At 37.0% G+C, this 18,323-nt stretch overlaps 1 protein-coding gene across 9 annotated transcripts in view; it reads left to right on the top strand.

Annotated features, from left to right (window-relative positions):
- The window catches only part of HERC1 (HECT and RLD domain containing E3 ubiquitin protein ligase family member 1), a 174,649-nt gene that overhangs the window by 97,897 nt on the left and 58,429 nt on the right, over positions 1-18,323 (top strand). For 7 of the 9 annotated variants that reach the window (XM_064485448.1, XM_031452820.2, XM_064485452.1 and 4 more), the window contains exons 26-36: positions 1,583-1,851; positions 3,569-3,784; positions 4,190-4,310; positions 4,555-4,792; positions 4,944-5,131; positions 8,315-8,470; positions 10,356-10,462; positions 10,988-11,098; positions 13,802-13,978; positions 17,172-17,411; positions 17,786-17,869. In XM_064485448.1, the coding sequence (XP_064341518.1) occupies positions 1,583-1,851; positions 3,569-3,784; positions 4,190-4,310; positions 4,555-4,792; positions 4,944-5,131; positions 8,315-8,470; positions 10,356-10,462; positions 10,988-11,098; positions 13,802-13,978; positions 17,172-17,411; positions 17,786-17,869 (1,907 nt within the window). The remainder of the gene's footprint in view (positions 1-1,582; positions 1,852-3,568; positions 3,785-4,189; positions 4,311-4,554; positions 4,793-4,943; positions 5,132-8,314; positions 8,471-10,355; positions 10,463-10,987; positions 11,099-13,801; positions 13,979-17,171; positions 17,412-17,785; positions 17,870-18,323) is intronic. The other 2 variants (XM_064485453.1, XM_064485449.1) reach the window with 1 other exon arrangement.

Below are 18,323 nucleotides of genomic sequence, written 5' to 3'. Positions count from 1 at the left end.
TAAATTATTTTAGTAGAATCCATATAAATTATTTCATAACTACTTTATAATTTTAGCTGCCTATTGTGAATTTCTATGTCTGATTTTGAAGTTGAGGTTTTATTGACATCAATGTAATAATTTAAAAATAATTTACACAGTCAATATTTTCTCTGTGGGCAATAGTGTTTAAATAGTTCTCTTCTCAAATCTTTTCCATCTAGTACGTAACAAATATAATTTTTATATAATATAACTTTTATTGAGTGCCTTAAGATACATTCCTAACAGGGAAATTTGGTATGTTCACACGATAAGATACACAGCACTCAAATGAACCATGGCTACATACAATAATGTGAATGAGTATTAGCAATACTATATTAACTGAAAGATATGTCCAGAAAGACTACATAGAATGATTCTCTTTTATAAAGTCAAGAACAACTAAAACTAAACACTGTTTATCTTGGGAATACATATAAGATAAACCAGTATTTAACAACAATAAAAGCAAAGGAGTGATAATGAAAGCCTTAGGTAGGAAGACACAGAGGGAGATGGGTTCAAGGAGGAACAGATAGATAGATACAAGTTACTGTCAGTTTTCTAGTTCTTGTGTTCACATTTACTATAAATAAATATAAATACAAAAGCAAGCCATGCATGGACCAATGATGAGAAGACATTATGAGCCAAGGAGTACGATTAATCTAATTTGTGTACCTGAGATCAATTAAATTAAAAAAGACAAAGCTTGTAAGAATTAGATAGACACTTACATGTTTACTTGAAGCCAATATTGGCACATGACTTGGACAGTTGTTGTGTTCAAACATATTAACATTTTTGCTGTCTAATGTAGATTTTTGCCTATTGGCAAAACTAATGGTATGACACTACTTGGTAATTTTATGTAGATATTTTATAGTAAATCTTACATATTCTTGTCTGTGAAACTTTGCTTCCTCTGTGTAGGAGTTTCACAACCTGCAATAAATACACATATGACACAGTGACAATGTTCCTTGTATTAATGAAACCCAAAGGGTGATGCTTATGTCTCCTTTTTGTGTAAGTTTACTTGCCCTTCTGTATTCATTTTTTGGTAATGTTTCATTGCAGATATGTAGACACTCTGCTCAGTCTTAACTTTTTGCAATGGTAATGTTAAATCGGATGAAGTCCTATTACTAGTAGGTCTCATAAGCAGTGGCCTAAGTGCCTAGTTCCTTTTTTTTTTTTTTTTTTTTCCCATAAATGATGGTCTGGTTTAATACTGCAGGGCATTTTAAGCTAAGCATTTTGAGAGCAGCTTCTGCCTTTCTTTTTCTTGTGGCAGCGTGTTGCTAAAGCGCTTACAGAGACACTGGTACATTAAACAGGGCCTTTTCTTTGTTTTCTTACATTGCTCTAGTTTTTTTTTTGTTTGTTGTTTTTTACCAAAGCATTTTGCTCAGATTCACTTAATGCATGCATGTATTCAAACATGAGTATCCATTTCTCACCAATTGGTATGGTAGCAGCACTCAGCCCTCAGCTAGTTTCAGACGTATGCTCTACTTGGTTGCCATTGATGCGTGTTTGTTCTGTTTGTATGTAGGTCCTATGCACAGTCAGTTGGAATCCCTGAGCGACTCTTGGGCTCGCCTGAAGCATAACCGAGACTGGTTATACAGCTCCTCTTACTCCTTTGAGTCTGATTTTGATCTTACCAAGACTTTGGGAGTTCACACCCTGATTGAAAATGTTGTCAGCTTTGTGAGTGGAGATGTGGGGAATGCCCCAGGTTTTAAAGAGCCAGAGGAAAGTATGTCTACAAGTCCCCAGGCCTCCATCATTGCAATGGAACAGCAGCAGTTAAGGGCAGAAGTAAGTCTTTGATATTTACTCCTTGTGAGAGACTGTGGAAACTTAAACCAAGCTACAGAATATGTAATTGTAGGAAAACCTTCCCTTTCTTCTATTCCTTGCTTCCCCCTTTACTCTACCTGAGCTTTTTGATGTCGTTGTCTTAATCAAAACAGCCTGATAATTTTGTTTGAAGGGAACAAAAGTGCATTTTAAACTGCTGTCTTTTAGAACAAAATACTCTAATCATTAAGTCTTTCCTTGTCTCCAGAAACTAGAGTGAGACTGATTGGTGACCATACGGATCTGCTCTCAGAGTCTCCATTTTTGACACACTTGACTCTGTTTAAAACTAGATTAGAACACCATGGTAATAATGATAAGTGCTATAATTAGTGAGCATAGCCTCAAAATATCTCCCTCAAAATATTTATTAAATATTGTGTTTTTAACATGTCCACACATTCTTTGATGCTCTTCCCTCCAGGAGGTGGAGCTTAATTCCCCTCCTCTTGAGAGTAAGCTGGATTTAGTGACTCAGCCAACAGAGTAGGAAAAGGGGAAAATATAGCAATTTTACGTTGCAGAAACTTGGCAGACATAACCCTAACCAAGTGATCAAGGTCAATATTACCAGTAATGGGTTATGGTGATACCATATACTCTGATAATAAGATGATGAGAGGGCGACTTTATAGTATGCTTCCTCAAAATCCATACCTGTAGTCAAACATGAGAAGATATCAGGCAAACCCCAATTGAGGGACATTCTGTAAAATACATGAACAGCCCTTCCCAAGCATCAAGGTCTCACACACACACACACACACACACACAAAAGACAGAGAGACTTTCATAGACTAAAGGAGGCGTGACAACTAAATGCAACGTGATATCCTGGATTGGATCCTGGAACATACTAGGGACATTATGGGACACTGGTGAAACCCAAATAAAGTCTGTGGTTTAACCAGTAGTGTTGTACCAATGTTAATTTGTTTTGATATATGTACCATAGTTATGTAAGATGTTAACATAGTGGAAGCTAGGGGAAAGATATATAGAAAGTCTCTGTGCCATCTTTACAACTCTTCTGTAAATGTAAAATTATTTCAAAATAAAAAGTTTTTTTAAAAAAAGAGGGATAGGCTGATTGACTGTGGTGGTGGATATTTGTCCTTTTAGGGGAGCTAGAGCCAGAAGTTTAAGAGAACCACAGAGAAACCATTCCAGGATACTAATGCTTCTAATTCTTGAACTAAAGAGTATTCATTCTGTATAACTTTATTATAAATGAAGGAAGCAGTAACCATACTACTTGACGGTTTTGAAACCTTCGCATGTATCTCCTCATGAGCATCACAGTAGCTGTGTGAGTAGGTTAAAGTACTGTTAGCCTCATTTCACACATGAAAAACTGGGACTCAGGAAGTTAAGGGAGTTTTCCAAGGCCCACAGTAGGTGGAAGACTCTGGCCTTGAAACTAGGTCTCCTACATCCAAATCTACTACTTTTCCCATTGTATTTTGTAACCCTTTTTATACTGAACTATGCTTATAGAGATCTTTGAGATATGTTAAAATCATAATAATGAAATAAATGTTTATCTTAATAGAATAGATTCCTAAGAAATGTCAGAATCTTCTGTGTGCTAAGTAATATATTGTCTGTGATACTCAGAGTTGTATCTCAAATTCAGCAAAAACCTCTAATACATGTTTATTTTACTTTTCTCAAGCTTCGTTTAGAGGCACTTCATCAGATTCTTGTTTTATTGTCTGGCATGGAGGAAAAAGGTAGCATCTCTCTGACTGGAAGCAGGTCGAGCTCAGGTTTCCAGTCGTCCACACTGCTCACATCTGTGAGGCTGCAGTTTCTAGCAGGGTGTTTCGGTTTAGGCACTGTTGGACACGCAGGAGCCAAAGGAGAGAGTGGCCGATTGCATCACTATCAGGTGGGTGACAGGTCTGTCGTATAAGGATGACACCTTACAGCATATTCAGATTTTTAACGTCTTTTTACAATACCAGTTTAATAATGCTAAACTTTTTGGTGTTTAAGATTGAGATTTTAAAATATCTCATTGGTTTAGTTTCCTGAGTCAGAGTGGTATGGTTGGGATTAGGTAAGCCATGGTTCTGTTGTACTTTAGATTCTTTGCTGGCTCAGTTTTAATAACCTTTAGCCAAATCGCATAGAGCTAGATCTAAGTTGGAATAGATATTGATGTTTGGGAGGATGGGTGTCAAGACCAGCATAGGGCTCTAGCACAGACTGGGGATAAAGTGCTATTACTTTTATTTGGGTAGAAGGTGTCATTGTTGCTAATAGAAAAGGAAAATCTTTTTGTGTAATTTAGGATGGAATCAGAGCAGCTAAGAGAAATATTCAGATTGAAATCCAGGTGGCTGTGCATAAGATTTATCAGCAATTGTCTGCTACCCTGGAGAGAGCCCTGCAAGCAAACAAGCATCACATTGGTGAGTAACTGCACCCACAGGTAGAAGATGCAAGCTACACTTTGGCCTGAGATTATGCTAGGTGCCTGATGTTCTCTACCTTGTGTTTAATGTTAGTAGGTCAGCTTACAGGTAAAGAATAAAGACTTGCAAGTGTAATGGTGTTCCATATTATTATTTATATTTTGGAATTTGATTTCTTTTAGTAAATTCTTGTTGACTTCAAAGAAGATTCTCAGCTGTCTTTCTTTCTTTGTCTTTTTAGAAGCCCAGCAGCGTCTCCTTTTGGTTACAGTTTTTGCCCTAAGTGTTCACTATCAACCGGTAGATGTTTCTTTGGCAATTTCCACTGGTCTGCTAAATGTATTGTCACAGTTATGTGGCACAGACACCATGCTGGGACAGCCCCTTCAGCTGTTGCCAAAAACCGGTGTTTCCCAGCTGAGCACAGCTCTGAAAGTGGCCAGTACAAGATTGCTCCAGATTCTAGCCATCACTACGGGGTGAGCACTGTACCTGTCCTGGTAGAACCGGGTGGAGGCTGGTCTTTCACATTTTATTAACTTTCATTTCCCCCTAATCTCCATTATGTGTTTAAGCACATTTGCCCTTCTATGGTATTAGTATTTATTTTTCCCCTGTTATTTCATACAGGACCTATGCTGATAAACTGAGCCCCAAGGTAGTTCAATCCTTATTGGATCTACTCTGTAGTCAGTTGAAGAATTTGTTGTCCCAGGCTGGTGTGCTACTTATGGCCTCTTTTGGAGAAGGAGAAGGAGAAGATGAAGAAGAAAGAAAAGTGGACTCCAGTGGTGAAACTGAGAAGAGAGATTTCAGAGGTGTCGTAAACTTTTTTCTCTGTCATTATGTAGGAGCTCTTATTGAATCCCTATTGTGTGCATATCATTAGAATGTAGACTGTTTTCTGTTGTGAGGCATGAAAGCATTTAATTTTTTCACTTCGGAACCCCTTTTTCCTCCAAATACATGTGATTTAGATAAGCTTATGACTGAACCTCCTCTCTCAGAGTCCGTTAACCCTGGTGTAGTGACCGTACTTCCCACTGTTTGAGTTCAGCCTCTCCTGGGCTGTTGGGGCTCTGGAACCCAGAGGTTCTAGGTAACTGTTTCCTGCAGACTTTGTTTTCTTGGCATTTGATTCTGACAGCCAGTCTCTAACTACAGTCTTGGCTTAAGTGTTCCCTCAGGACCAAGAGTTTTAATATATGGAAACTGGGTTAGAATTAAGGGGAGTTGAACTTCTTGCTAGGCTGCTCTGCTCTCCAGCCACTAAAAAATTCTTCATTACACATAGCCATCAGAATTTTTGGTTGCTGTAATATGGTCATCTGTTTATAGCTTTAAAAGGCTGTTGTGCACATTGTATTTCAGTAGGAATTAGACCCTGAACAGCAGAATTGCTACATATGTCTGTTACATAATTAAGGGAATAAAGATTTAAAATTGGTCATATATTCAAAAATTTTTGTGTAACTACCATGTCTTATTACCATAATAATAAGGGACCTCTTAATCCTTTCTGCACTAGATAGATAGACAGACAGACAGATGGAGAGAGCAACTTACTTAATTATTCTGTGCCCCAGTTCCCTCATCTATAAAATAAGAATAGTAGAACCAACTTTCCAAGATTGTTATGAGGATTAAATAATTTAATACAATGTAAAGGACTTAGAGCAGTGTCTGGCTCATAGTGAGAGCTCAATGAATGTTAATATTAATATTAAAATATTATAATAAATAATATTTAAATAAATAAAATAATATTTAAATAATGTTAATATTCTGTAGATAGATGGGTGGATAGAGGAAATATGTTGGGGATACAAAAATGACAAAACATTGTCTCTGCCCTCAAGGACCTTCTAGGGTAATGAGGGAGGCAGACATGTAAACAAGTAATTACGGTGTAATACAATAAGCTCAGAAGAAACAGCTAAATCTCTTAAGTCGGAATCTAGGAAGATGTGTGAATCTAATTCAGGGCTAGCTTTAGCTTTCAGAGGCTGAACCTGCAGCAAGTTCCTTCTCCTTGTTTATATGACGATTATCTTGCTTATACAAAGAACATAGGCAAACTCACAAAGTATGTTAAAATAAAAACAGGCTTTTAAAGCTGAGTCTTGTTTTCCTGAGATCCAATACGGGCATATAGTATTGTTAAGATAATAGTTTCTTACCACTTTGTGCTGAGTATTGGATATGTGGACAGCAGGGAAGACAGAGTGGAGTTATTCTTTAGCCTATAGTTCCCCAAGGGAACTGGATCCTTTTGTATCCAGGTAAAAAAAGAAAGTTCTTCTATGATGAATCTTGGTAGCTGTAACAGCAGACTGAGTCCACATCGGATCCCTGAGGTTGTCCTAGAAAGAAGGCCATTGGCACCCTTTCTATTTATGGGGATGGCTAGGATTGAGACTGATTCACAGCAGCAGTGGTCATGCATTCAGAGGCAGGTTGCCCAGTATTAATAACTGTATAAACTCTCTAAAATATTTAACTGAAAGTAAGATGTACTCTTCATTTTCAAACGTATAGTGTTGGTACTGAAACAAACTGTATCATCAAATTGTATCAACTTGCTTTATATTTAAGGTTTCATATAATTGTCTTGTTACAGAAATACTTACTTGGAGTAAGGATGGGGTAGGATGGAGGCTCCTAAAAGAGATTTTCCCGTGTATCTCTACCAAGAGAAAAGGCTACATAGAGGAGTTAGCTTTTGAACTGTATTTTGAAGGAATGTATAGGAACAAGGTTGGAGAGAGATGTGGGTACAAGGGCATGCTAATAATTTTATATTCTTCCAACTAATATTATAAAAAAAAAACCTTTGCTTATTAGCAAAGAGTAAAGAAGTAAAGAAGAGGTAGAGTACTCTATAGAGAAAATGTAGAGAAGGAGTTCTTAGATTTTTCTCCAATTATCCTTAGCAGGTTAGTTCTGTCATAGACCTGCACACCCATCTCAACAAAACAAAAGCTCTCCAGTTAACAAGGTTTCTGTGAAGATAGATTACCAACCATCCAAGCATGACCTTTGGCAGGAGGCAGTATCCCCTCTATCACAAGTGATTTGTCTGTGTATTTCTTAATCTGATATGCCAGGATCCCCCTGAAAGGAGTGCCTGTCTCCAGATTGTTATGTTTTCCCATGTTTTAATGGCCCTTAGGGATTGACATTCTGGGAATCTTCCTCACTAGCACACTTCTTCCCCTGGCTCTAAGTGGGAATTAGCCAGGCTAAGGAGGTATGAAAGGTGTTGGATGATATGGAAACATGGTGTGTTACAGGAAGAGCAGATAGTTCTTTGGCTTCAAAATGCACAGGGTGGAGGGAAACTATGAGGTGATGGCAAGAGAGAGGCTGGTATTGATGGTGGTGGAAAAACTGGGAAGATTGTATAGAGTAAATTTGTGGAAAGATCTTATACATGGAATTTGAGCTCAGGCAAACCAGACTCAGGCCTAGAAATTTGTTCCTTTGTAGAATATAAAAACACAAAGTCGTTTTTTAGAGATGTGATTAATTTGACTGGGACAAGGGGTGGGGCAGGTTGTGGGTGGATTATGGACTTTTTGAAAATGTGGTCCAAATTGTCAACTCTCTTACTAGTCAAATGCACATACATACATGATTTTTCATACAATTTTAGGGGGTTCATAGACCAGCTCCCTCAAATTCTATCCAGTAGAACTGTAGACTTGGGTAGAGAACTGTTGCTTCTTAGTGGTAAAAAAAAATGCACAAAACCAAGTACACATACTTTATTCTAGCTAGCCCACTGTCATTGTACACAGACATAAATGGTGTTTTAAGTTTGGCCTTATTTACTGACCTTTCATCATTGTCTTTTAAATTTCAAAAATTCAGGAGCTAACTGACAACATAGATTTTGAATTGGGTTTGTGCTTACTGCATTCTAAACGTAAGTTATTTACTATAAGACTATTTCCTGTTGGTTTTTGGTTGTATTATAAACTTGTCTCTTCACTCTTTAGCTGCTCTTAGGAAACAACACGCAGCAGAACTGCACCTGGGGGATTTTTTAGTTTTTCTTCGCAGAGTTGTGTCTTCAAAAGCAATTCAATCAAAAATGGCTTCTCCAAAGTGGACAGAGGTGTTACTAAATATAGCTTCTCAGAAATGTTCTTCAGGTACATGACCTTTGCCTTGTTTTAACGTATTTTATACGTCACATCTGTTTTATTCAGATAATGCCAGACTTTAACAACATTGGATACTTGACCTTGATTTCAAGACTTTTTTCTTGCCTTATGAGTACTTATTTGATTGAAAGAAAACTAATTTCCGGATTGAAAATTGACAGGAGTTAATAATAGAGAGTCGCACTGGAGAAGATCATGAATTTAATGTAGAGAACTTGTACAATAATAAAAACAAGCAGAGAACATCCTCTTTAATATGATAATTTGGCACAGATTTTGACCTTCTTGGATTACCAAAATGCAGATCTGAATTTGTGCATTCTTTCTTATTATAATGTGATTTCTATTGCCTTGATTGTAACTTCTGATTATGTGCTACCTATGAGAGTTCTATATAATAAGCTTAATTCCTGGTTTTTAGCCTGAAAGTTTGGTCTGCTTGCATAGATTACTATTAGCCCTTTCCTAGTCTGTTTTTTTAAAGTGTTATAAGTATACATAAAGTAAAATTTACTATTTTAACCACTTAGGTGTACAATTAAGTGACATTAAACCCATTCACAGTGTCGTTCATCCGTCAGTACTGGGAATGGGAGCCCCACTTCCAGAACTTTTTCATCATCCCTAGTCTTTTTTAAATATGCTAAAACATAACGTAATCTCTTATGGTACATATTATTTTATAAGTATTACAGTCTCAATATAATTTACTAGTGTTTCTTTTTCTATTTTTGCATACATTCAGTAGTTTTAAAATTCAGAACCTGTGTCTTTGTTTAAAGACTGGTGTAAACAGAAATAAAATGCATATAACTTGTTATTAACCTAACAGCTACAGTTATTAATTGCGAAACTACAATAAAATGGAGTCATACTAAATGTTAATATTCTTCAAACAGAATTATCCCAGTCATTTTATGATAGCAAATTCTGTTAAGAAATTATAAATTCATTTGTTAAAAGTATTTAAAGAATTTCTGAAATTGATCAGCTGTGGTACAAATAAAACAACGCTTTATTCAAAAGAACCCTTACCTTTCTCTTACTTTCCTAAAAGATCTAGTGTTTATAAGTATCTGCTATTTTCAGATCAGTTGTTCACACCAGGGTTCTTCTTAAATACACATCTTAGCTTTATGTGTAGTAAACTTATACTCATTTTCCTGTTAGTTTTTCTTAACTAATGTAACTTACAACAGCTTTTTTTTTCTCTTTTAATAAGATAAGGCTTATATAATATTGATTAGGGTCTTAGAGCATAAAGGAAAATCAACTGGTTTTATTGTAGTAATGGATAGAAAAAATCATCAGTATCCTATCTCCATCTTTGCTTACTTTAGAAAAGTATAAACTGCTTACTCCCCATTAGCCCTAAAAACCTCTGTGAGGCAGTCAGGGCGTGAATAAAGAAGAAGCAGTGAAAGGGTATAATAAGCCTGAGCTTTAGACATTAACAGACCTGTTTAAAATTCTACTTCTTTCTCTCCTGAGCCGTGTGGCTTTGGTCACGTTACTTCCCTGAGCCTCAGTTTCCTCATCAGTGAAGGATGTAATGTAGGATTTGTGAGGAACAAGAGACTTACTAATATGTATGAAATGCCTAGCAGTTTTATACACATTATGAAGTACCTGGCACAGGTAGTTATTATAGAGCTGTTCCTTACATACATGTAAGAACGGAAACATAAACATCAGTATTCATATACATCAGTGGGTACAGGATGAATCCAGAGTTCTTGTGATAATATGCTGAAGTGAAGTTCATTCCATCCTAAATGCTTAGCAGGCTCAGGGACTTTGTTCAAGAAGTTCATTTAAACTTTGAATTTCAACCACATTGATAATAGCAAAATGTCTTTTTTTCCCCCTCCAGGTATTCCTCTAGTTGGTAACTTAAGAACGAGGCTCCTTGCCCTCCATGTCCTTGAGGCTGTGCTGCCAGCTTGTGAATCTGGTGTAGAAGATGACCAGATGGCTCAGGTTTGTATTTTATAAGATGTGCTTTACATCTGCAGCATGATTCACCCAGAATCTAAACTTAGAGTCTCTTCAGTTTTAAATGTGTTATTTATTCAGTAGCAAGACTTCTACTTCTGAGATTGCTTTCTTTATTTTTTCATCTCTAAGCAAAGAGAAAGAGAAAGTAAGTTAGTCATGGGTGTGAGGAGTAGTATAGTGAATACTTTCAAGATCATAAGGAAAGGAAAATCGAGAATTTCTTACTAGGTTTGGGCGTCTAGATTGAGAAAGTTGTGAGGCTGCGTGGCCTAATTAGAGGTCCATATAGTGAGGCAACATGAGGGCAGTAGAGCCCACTTTTTAGTGGGTTAATGATCTTTCTAAAAAATGATGTTTAACTTGCAGCCACCCAGAGTAGCTGTTGAACTTTGGTATAATCAAGCCTCACATGTGACTTAGTATTACGGTTACATGGTATATTTTTTTCTAACAATACTTAAAATTATCCTTTACAGATTTTATCATTTTTTTTCCTTCAACAAACAGGTTGTTGAACGCCTGTTTTCCCTTCTGTCAGATTGTATGTGGGAGACACCCATTGCTCAGGCCAAACATGCTATTCAGATAAAGGAAAAAGAACAAGAAATAAAATTACAGGTAATTGATTCTTCTAAAAAGGTATTTTTAGACAGCAAAAGTGTCACCTTTCTCTGAATACTTTCTGTCTGAGGGACCTTGTTCTATCAGTTATCCCGTGTCCTCTCTGCACTGTCTCCCTTTCCTCTGGTTCCTTCTCCTCAGTTTTTAAACATGTCTTATTTCTAGCCTCTTAAATCCCTTTTTTATCCACAAAGCCTTCCCTATATTCTCTCATCCTTTGTTGCTAAGGTTCTCAGAAGAGTAACCTTATATATGTTTCAGCCACTTCCTCACTTCTCAGTATCTCTTCAGCCCAACTGCTTATCTTCCATCAAAGCACTGAAATTAAGTATCAGAGGAGTGTTATTGGTGATGTAGTGTACGCCTTTTTGTCCACATCTTACTTGACCTCTGGAAACTCAACCCTTCTATTGTTTTGAAAACTACTTTCTCCTACATCTCCATATACCCTCTGCCAATCCTTGATTCCTTCTGGAGGCATCTCTACTTCGGTGTGACTTTCTCCTTGCCTCCATCCCAAATTCTGGTGTTCCTCAGCGCTTTGTCTTTAAGTTCCCAGCAGTCTCAGTCGTACCCATGACCGTTCTCAATACTTGCATTTACTTCCACACTTATAATGATAGCCCAGGTGTCTCTCCTGCAAATCTTTCTCCTTTTCTTCCCATCTCATTTTTTTATTCGTGGCACTATCATTTAATTAGCTTCCCAATTCCTGGGAATTCTAAGCTTTCCTAATGTCCCCATCCATGTAGTCAGTAGGCCTCATTGATACTACCTCCTAAATAGTCCTTGAATCCATCCATCTAACTGCCTTAATCCTTCTCTTGGTTTTTGTGATTCCACACTTTTTCTGATTTTTCCTCTATCCCAGTACAGTGGCCTCTTCTCATTCTCTTTTATTGATTCTTCCTCTTCTATTTAATGTTAGTGCTGGAGTATCCTAAGGTTTGGTCCCAAGACCCCTTTTTTTCCTCAGCCATCACCCTTATTCCGTTTCCTATAGCCAGCAAAACCTTATTCAGATCCATATGCTATTGATAACCAAATTTTTAACTCCATTTCTGACATTTTTCCTGAATTCCAGACTTATAGACACATCTTCTGTTTGCCTTACCATTTGAATAATAGCCTAATAGGCATCTCATACTTAGTAGCATCCGTAGTTCTGTCATATCCTGCTTCTTCTCAGGCTTTCCCATCTTCCTAGTAAGTGACTCAATCAAAAAATGGAAGCAGCATCCTTGGCTCCTCCTTTTTATCACACACACACCCCATTTCCTCTATTCATATTCCAAGTCCTGTTGCCTCCTCCGTAAAGCATAATGTGAATTTTCCCACCTCCTCATTTCTCAGCCACTATCATGTCTGACCTAGACTATGCAATTGCCTCCTAACTGGTCTTCCCGCTCTCATTGTTAACTTCGTGTAGTCCATTCTCTACACAGGATCCATTGTAATCTTTTAAAATTGTAAATCAGAGCATGTTGGTCCTCTGCCTAAAATCCTCCAGTGGTTTCTTGACATTCCTGTGATAAATTCTAGAACTCCTTGTTCTCTCCCTTTTGCTTACTACACTGTGGTTAACTTGCCTTCTTCCTGTTTCTTGAACACACTAAGCGTGTTGCTTCCACTGGGCTTTGCACTGGCTATTCTTTCTGCCTAGAATACTGCCCTCAGATATGTTTCTCAGAAGTCAACTTCTTATTTTTAAGGTCTCGAATTAATTATCACTTCTTGAGTCCTTTCCTGACCCTCAATCTAGAATTAGTTACCACACATTCTTTGTTACATCACCTGTTTTAATTTTAGCAGAGCACTTATTACCTGATATTTTCTTATTTATTTTCTATCCCCACCTTCTTTGAGAGCAGAGACCTTATCTAGTATACTGCTAAATATGTGGGTCCTGGTATAGTGCCTGGTATCTCGTACATGCTTAATAAGTATTCAGTAAATGAGTAAGTTTAAGTCTTCGGTATTTCTTACCTGAACTCTTGCAGTAATCTCCTGATTGTTCTCTCTCTCTCATCCTGTACACTCCTAGTCAAACAATGTTTACAAAACACAGATCTGATCAGAAATCCTCTATATAAAATCATTCTGTGTAGGCACTCCCTATTGTCTATAAAGTTCTGACTTAAAATGGTACTCAAGACCGTCCATGATTTTGTTCCATCTTCTCTTTCTAGCTTTTTATCTGCCAGTCTCATCCTTTAGATATCCCATGCTGCTTGCAGTTACTTTAAATCACTGAAGTCTGTTTCACCTCCATGCCTTGGCACATGCTGTACATACTGCCTTAAATTTTTTTCTCTTCTTTGATCAACTGCTTAACGCCTTCTCATCATTCAGGATTCAGTTCAAAAGTCATCCTTTTTTGAACCCTTACCGTATGCTTCCCAAGCATGGTTAGACACTTACACTTTTATGTGTCTGCTATATCTGTCATGTAACTTCTGTTATTCTCTCACTACAATACTGGTGTTATTTATTTGTCTCTCTGTCCCCTAACTGGACTGTAAGCTCTTTATGAGCAGGGACCATACTATATTTATGATTGTGTTCCCATTGCCTGCACAGTAACTGGCACATAGTAGACACTTACTAAACATTTGTGGAATCAAACCACAGAGTCTTAGACTGTGTACTAACTAAGATCTGAGTTACTCCAAAATACTGACCCAGTTTCCTTTATGGTAGAAGCAAGGAGAATTGGAGGAAGAAGATGAGAATCTTCCTATACAAGAAGTATCCTTTGACCCAGAGAAAGCTCAGTGTTGCATAGTGGAGAATGGACAGATTTTAACTCATGGCAGTGGAGGAAAAGGATATGGATTGGCATCAACTGGAGTAACTTCTGGGTGCTATCAGTGGAAGGTGTGTAGAATTCCAAGTACGCATTTTGTCTGTTAGTCGTTTCCTGCTAGATTCTTATAAAATATATATGGAAAGACTTAAAAAATCATCATATGTAAATGTTCTATTACTATGTAAGATGTTAACACAAATGGAAAGTGAATGAAGGATGTACAGGAACCCTATATTATTTTTGTTAACTCTGATAATTCTAAAATGGTCTCAAAATTTTTTTATATGTATTGTTACATTATTTTTAAAATCATGATCATCCCTCTTATGAGAGGTCACATAGTGCACACCCAGCAATGGAAATGCAGTAATACGTGTATGATGTTTCTTCCTGAGAAAGCACATTAAAGACTGAGTTCCCAAGATTTTTATTGGGTGCTAGTCACATACCCTCTGTCTGGTATATATTAAAATTTTAGTTTCCCAGAAGGAAAACAGATGTTTAGTGTAAACCATATGGTTGTACAGTCTAGGCACAATGAGCCACCCTTATCAGTAGGGAAACTTTTTATCAGCGTAGAGGACTGTTTACCAGTCTAGTTCCCAGGTGCCAGCCAAGGACCAACATTACAAGCAGTTCTTTCTAAAGACAGCAGTCTCTGCTATGTTACTTCTTTTTTTTTGCACGGTCCATCTCCTTGGCCCTTGGCCACAGTGTTTTTATAACAAAATTACTATTATTATCTAGAAAGACTCCAGGCAGCAGGATGAGACCAACTTCCAGTATTAACTTCAGTTATGCCTTTTAGGGGTTTGAGACTTAGCCAGTTAAAACAAATCTCATTAACCATAAAGTTCTATTTTTTTAAAAAAAATTCTTATTTTTTTATTGAAGTTTAGTCAGTTTACAGTGTTAGTTTAAGATGTATAGCAAAGAGATTCAGTTATGCATATATTTACATGTATATATTTTTTCAGATCTTTTCCATTACAGCCCATTACAAGAAATTGAACACCCAGTTCCCTGTGCCCTATAGTACATAAAGTTCTATCTTAAAAAGTGTGGCTTTGTCCTTAAGTTTATGTATTAACTTTCAAAAACTGGCTTAGGCATCATTTTAACACAGCACAACTCTGGCCAGTCCAGAGCTCAGGATAGGGTGCATACACAAAAAATACAATCCCAGAGGGCGTAGGAAAAGAAGAGTTCATTATTGTTAAGATAGCCCTAATCAGAATGTATAGTAAGTAGTCAGGCAGAGTAAGTTAACAAGACCTCAATGTCACCTTCCACCACAGGGCCTCCCTCCTTCTGTTCCCTTTGCAGTCTGAATAATTTAGTTGAGTCCTTGGTTTTAGAGGGAATTCCTCTGAAGGGCAGTTTGTTAAATGGTTTTGTTTGACTGTGACATCAGTTTATCTGCCTCAAGAGTATGGATGACATCTGGAGGTGTTGTGTAGAAATTTCAGGATTGGGGTTACCTTCTGCTTCTTATAACCTGTTAGATGTAATGGGAGACTCTGAAGTCGGTTTGGATTTAAAGTGCTCAAAACAGCCTTCAAGACACAGCATGGATTTCTTTTTCAGCCCCTTAGGAGGACGAACAGTTCTGAAAAACAGTGGTCATATATGCCCTCCCTGCTCTTCCGTACTTCCCCAGGGCCTGGGTTTTTAATTTTTCTCCCTAATTCTAAAACCTTCTACTTCTTTTATGGTAATCATTTATCCAGTGAGCAGCTTAGAAAAGATCAATCTATTTCGGGGGAGAGCTTCCTCTAATAAACTGCGTGTGCATCGAGAGCATGTGTATCGGAGACGTAGAATCAAGCCATCAGTCTCCTGTTGCAAACTACAGCTAGCCCAAAAGGCTGAACATAGTAAGTGAAGAGAGCAAGAGTCCAGTCTATTATGAGAGTGGACAGAGGGGTCTTGCTCCCTGTCGTATGCCCTCCTCCAACTTGCAGCTTTCAATTGGAATCACAAGTTAGGAATGTAATTAGTTTCTATGTCAGAAATATAAAGCCAATCAGCAGCTCAAATTAGATTGTTCCTTCAAAAGAGCAGGCCCTTTCCCAGGGACATATATGTTATAGACCTGGACAGTCCAGCTAGAATCCATGATATTTTCAGTTTACGGCCTGGCAGACTAAATCCACAACAGTCCTCATGTTTGATTTTTGTTTGTTGGGCTGATGCCTGCTTTTAGTTGAACACTGCTCTTGCTGGATTGAAACAGCTCATTGCAGACAGTATCAGGTTTTAGCTTAAAATCAGATCCAGTTAGAATTTGTGAACTCAGGATTCTAAAAAGCTAGCAAATTTTTTGGCAGCAATAAAGCCTGGATGGTATAGGACCAGATAGCTGTGTTTTAAGTGATGAGCAAGGCTTTCCTTTTTGCCTTCTCAGTCTTAGAGGCCAGATTTACCCACTCAAAAATTTGTACTTCAGGCTGGAAAACCATCAGCTTCTAAGGGTTAGACATCTGATTTTATAAGAACTCATTGGCAACTACTAGCTTTTTAAATTAACTGAATAAAGAAGACACACACACACACACACACACACACACACACACACACACACACACACAATGGAATATCATTCAGCCATAAAAAAGAATGAAATAATGCCATTTGCAGCAACATGGATGAAAAGTAAGCCAGAAAGAAAAAGACAAATATTGTATGATACCACGTATATGTGGAATCTAAAAATATGATGCAAATGAACTTATTTACAAAACAGACTCACAGGCATAGAAAACAAACTTAATGGTTACCAAAGGGGGAGGGTGGGGGGATAAATTAGGAATTTGGGATTAGCAGATACACACTACTTTATTTAAAATAGGTGAATAAGGACCTACTGTATAGCACCAGGAACTATATTAACTTTGCTTTCTGTGTCTGTGAGTCCGTTTCTGTTTTGTAAAGAATTTCATTTGTATCATTTTTTTAGATTCCATATATATATAATTGATACCATATAGTATTTGTCTTTCTCTGCTAAAATTATTTATTTTAAATAAATACTCAAAGGTTATTCTAAATGTTCTATAAGGTAAAGATTACATTTGTTTTAAAATTTTTACAAAATGATGAAATTACTTTGTTATTTTTACTTAAGCTGAAAATAAGTTTGTCATATTCTCATAATGCATAAATATTATTTATAAACATATTCCCCATTATTGGTTTATACAGTTAATGGTATCTAAATGGGTTTTCGAATATTAGTGAACATTACCACTTTCATTTTAGTTTTACATTGTGAAGGAAAATAGAGGTAATGAAGGCACGTGTGTTGGAGTCTCTCGTTGGCCAGTGCATGACTTTAACCACCGCACCACCTCGGATATGTGGCTCTACCGGGCCTACAGTGGTAACCTCTATCACAACGGAGAGCAGACTCTGACGTTGTCCAGCTTTACTCAAGGAGACTTCATTACCTGTGTGCTAGACATGGAAGCCAGGACCATTTCCTTCGGGAAAAATGGAGAGGTACTGAAACTCAGAAATGTTGCATGTTTCCTTGTTTTTGTTTATCCTCAGCTCTGTTATTCAAGTGCTACTTGTTCAGTTTATAGATTTTTCTCTGCTTTTTCTCTAATAACTTGGTTCTTACAGTATTTTCAGCACCAAACAAACAACAGAAAGATAGTGAAATCCTAGTAAGATTGTTGAAATTGAGGAACATGTTAAGATCATTTATTATATGCAGAATTTCCTAGGTTAGCAGGGTTAATTGAGATTTAGCTCTAGTAACTTTCGTTCTAAGAACAGCTTAGAATCTTAGTATGATTGGATATTACTGATTTTTTAAAATATTTTTATTTTTTTTTTCCTTTTTTTCCATCACCTCTGCCATACTGTAGGAACCTAAATTAGCTTTTGAAGATGTGGATGCAGCCGAGTTGTACCCGTGTGTAATGTTCTATAGTAGCAACCCAGGGGAAAAGGTAATGAAACCTCATAACTTTATAATTAAGCATAAAGGATATTTGTTATTTTTTACTAACATTGGTTAGCATCAGATAGAGTTTACAAATATAATAAAGCTATTTCTACCGTTAAAACTACCTGCTTAGATAATTTACTCTTCTATAAATAGGTTAAGTTACTTTTAGAAATTGCCTTTACTCTTTATTAAGGCAGTATTTGATATTCTGGTAATTTGAATATAGTGAGTCAACTTTCAAATGTATGTGCGATTACAGGAATTACAGGAAATAGTTTAGAGATAATCTGGTTCATTGGCAGTTATGCATATTTAAGAGAAATCTAGAAATAATCTTAACTGTAATCAGATAGCGTTAGGTGAATAGTGGAAGTTCCAGTTATGATAGAGAAGCTGCCTTTCATTCATTCAGCTGAAGGGGTTCTCAGACCTTGTAGATGGTGTAAATTTGAACC

Source organism: Camelus dromedarius, chromosome 5 (genome assembly GCF_036321535.1).
Source record: "Camelus dromedarius isolate mCamDro1 chromosome 5, mCamDro1.pat, whole genome shotgun sequence".
In the NCBI taxonomy this organism is placed as follows: Eukaryota; Metazoa; Chordata; class Mammalia; order Artiodactyla; family Camelidae; genus Camelus; species Camelus dromedarius.
Note: the sequence above shows the minus strand (reverse complement) of the source record. Positions and strands in the feature narration are given on the sequence as shown.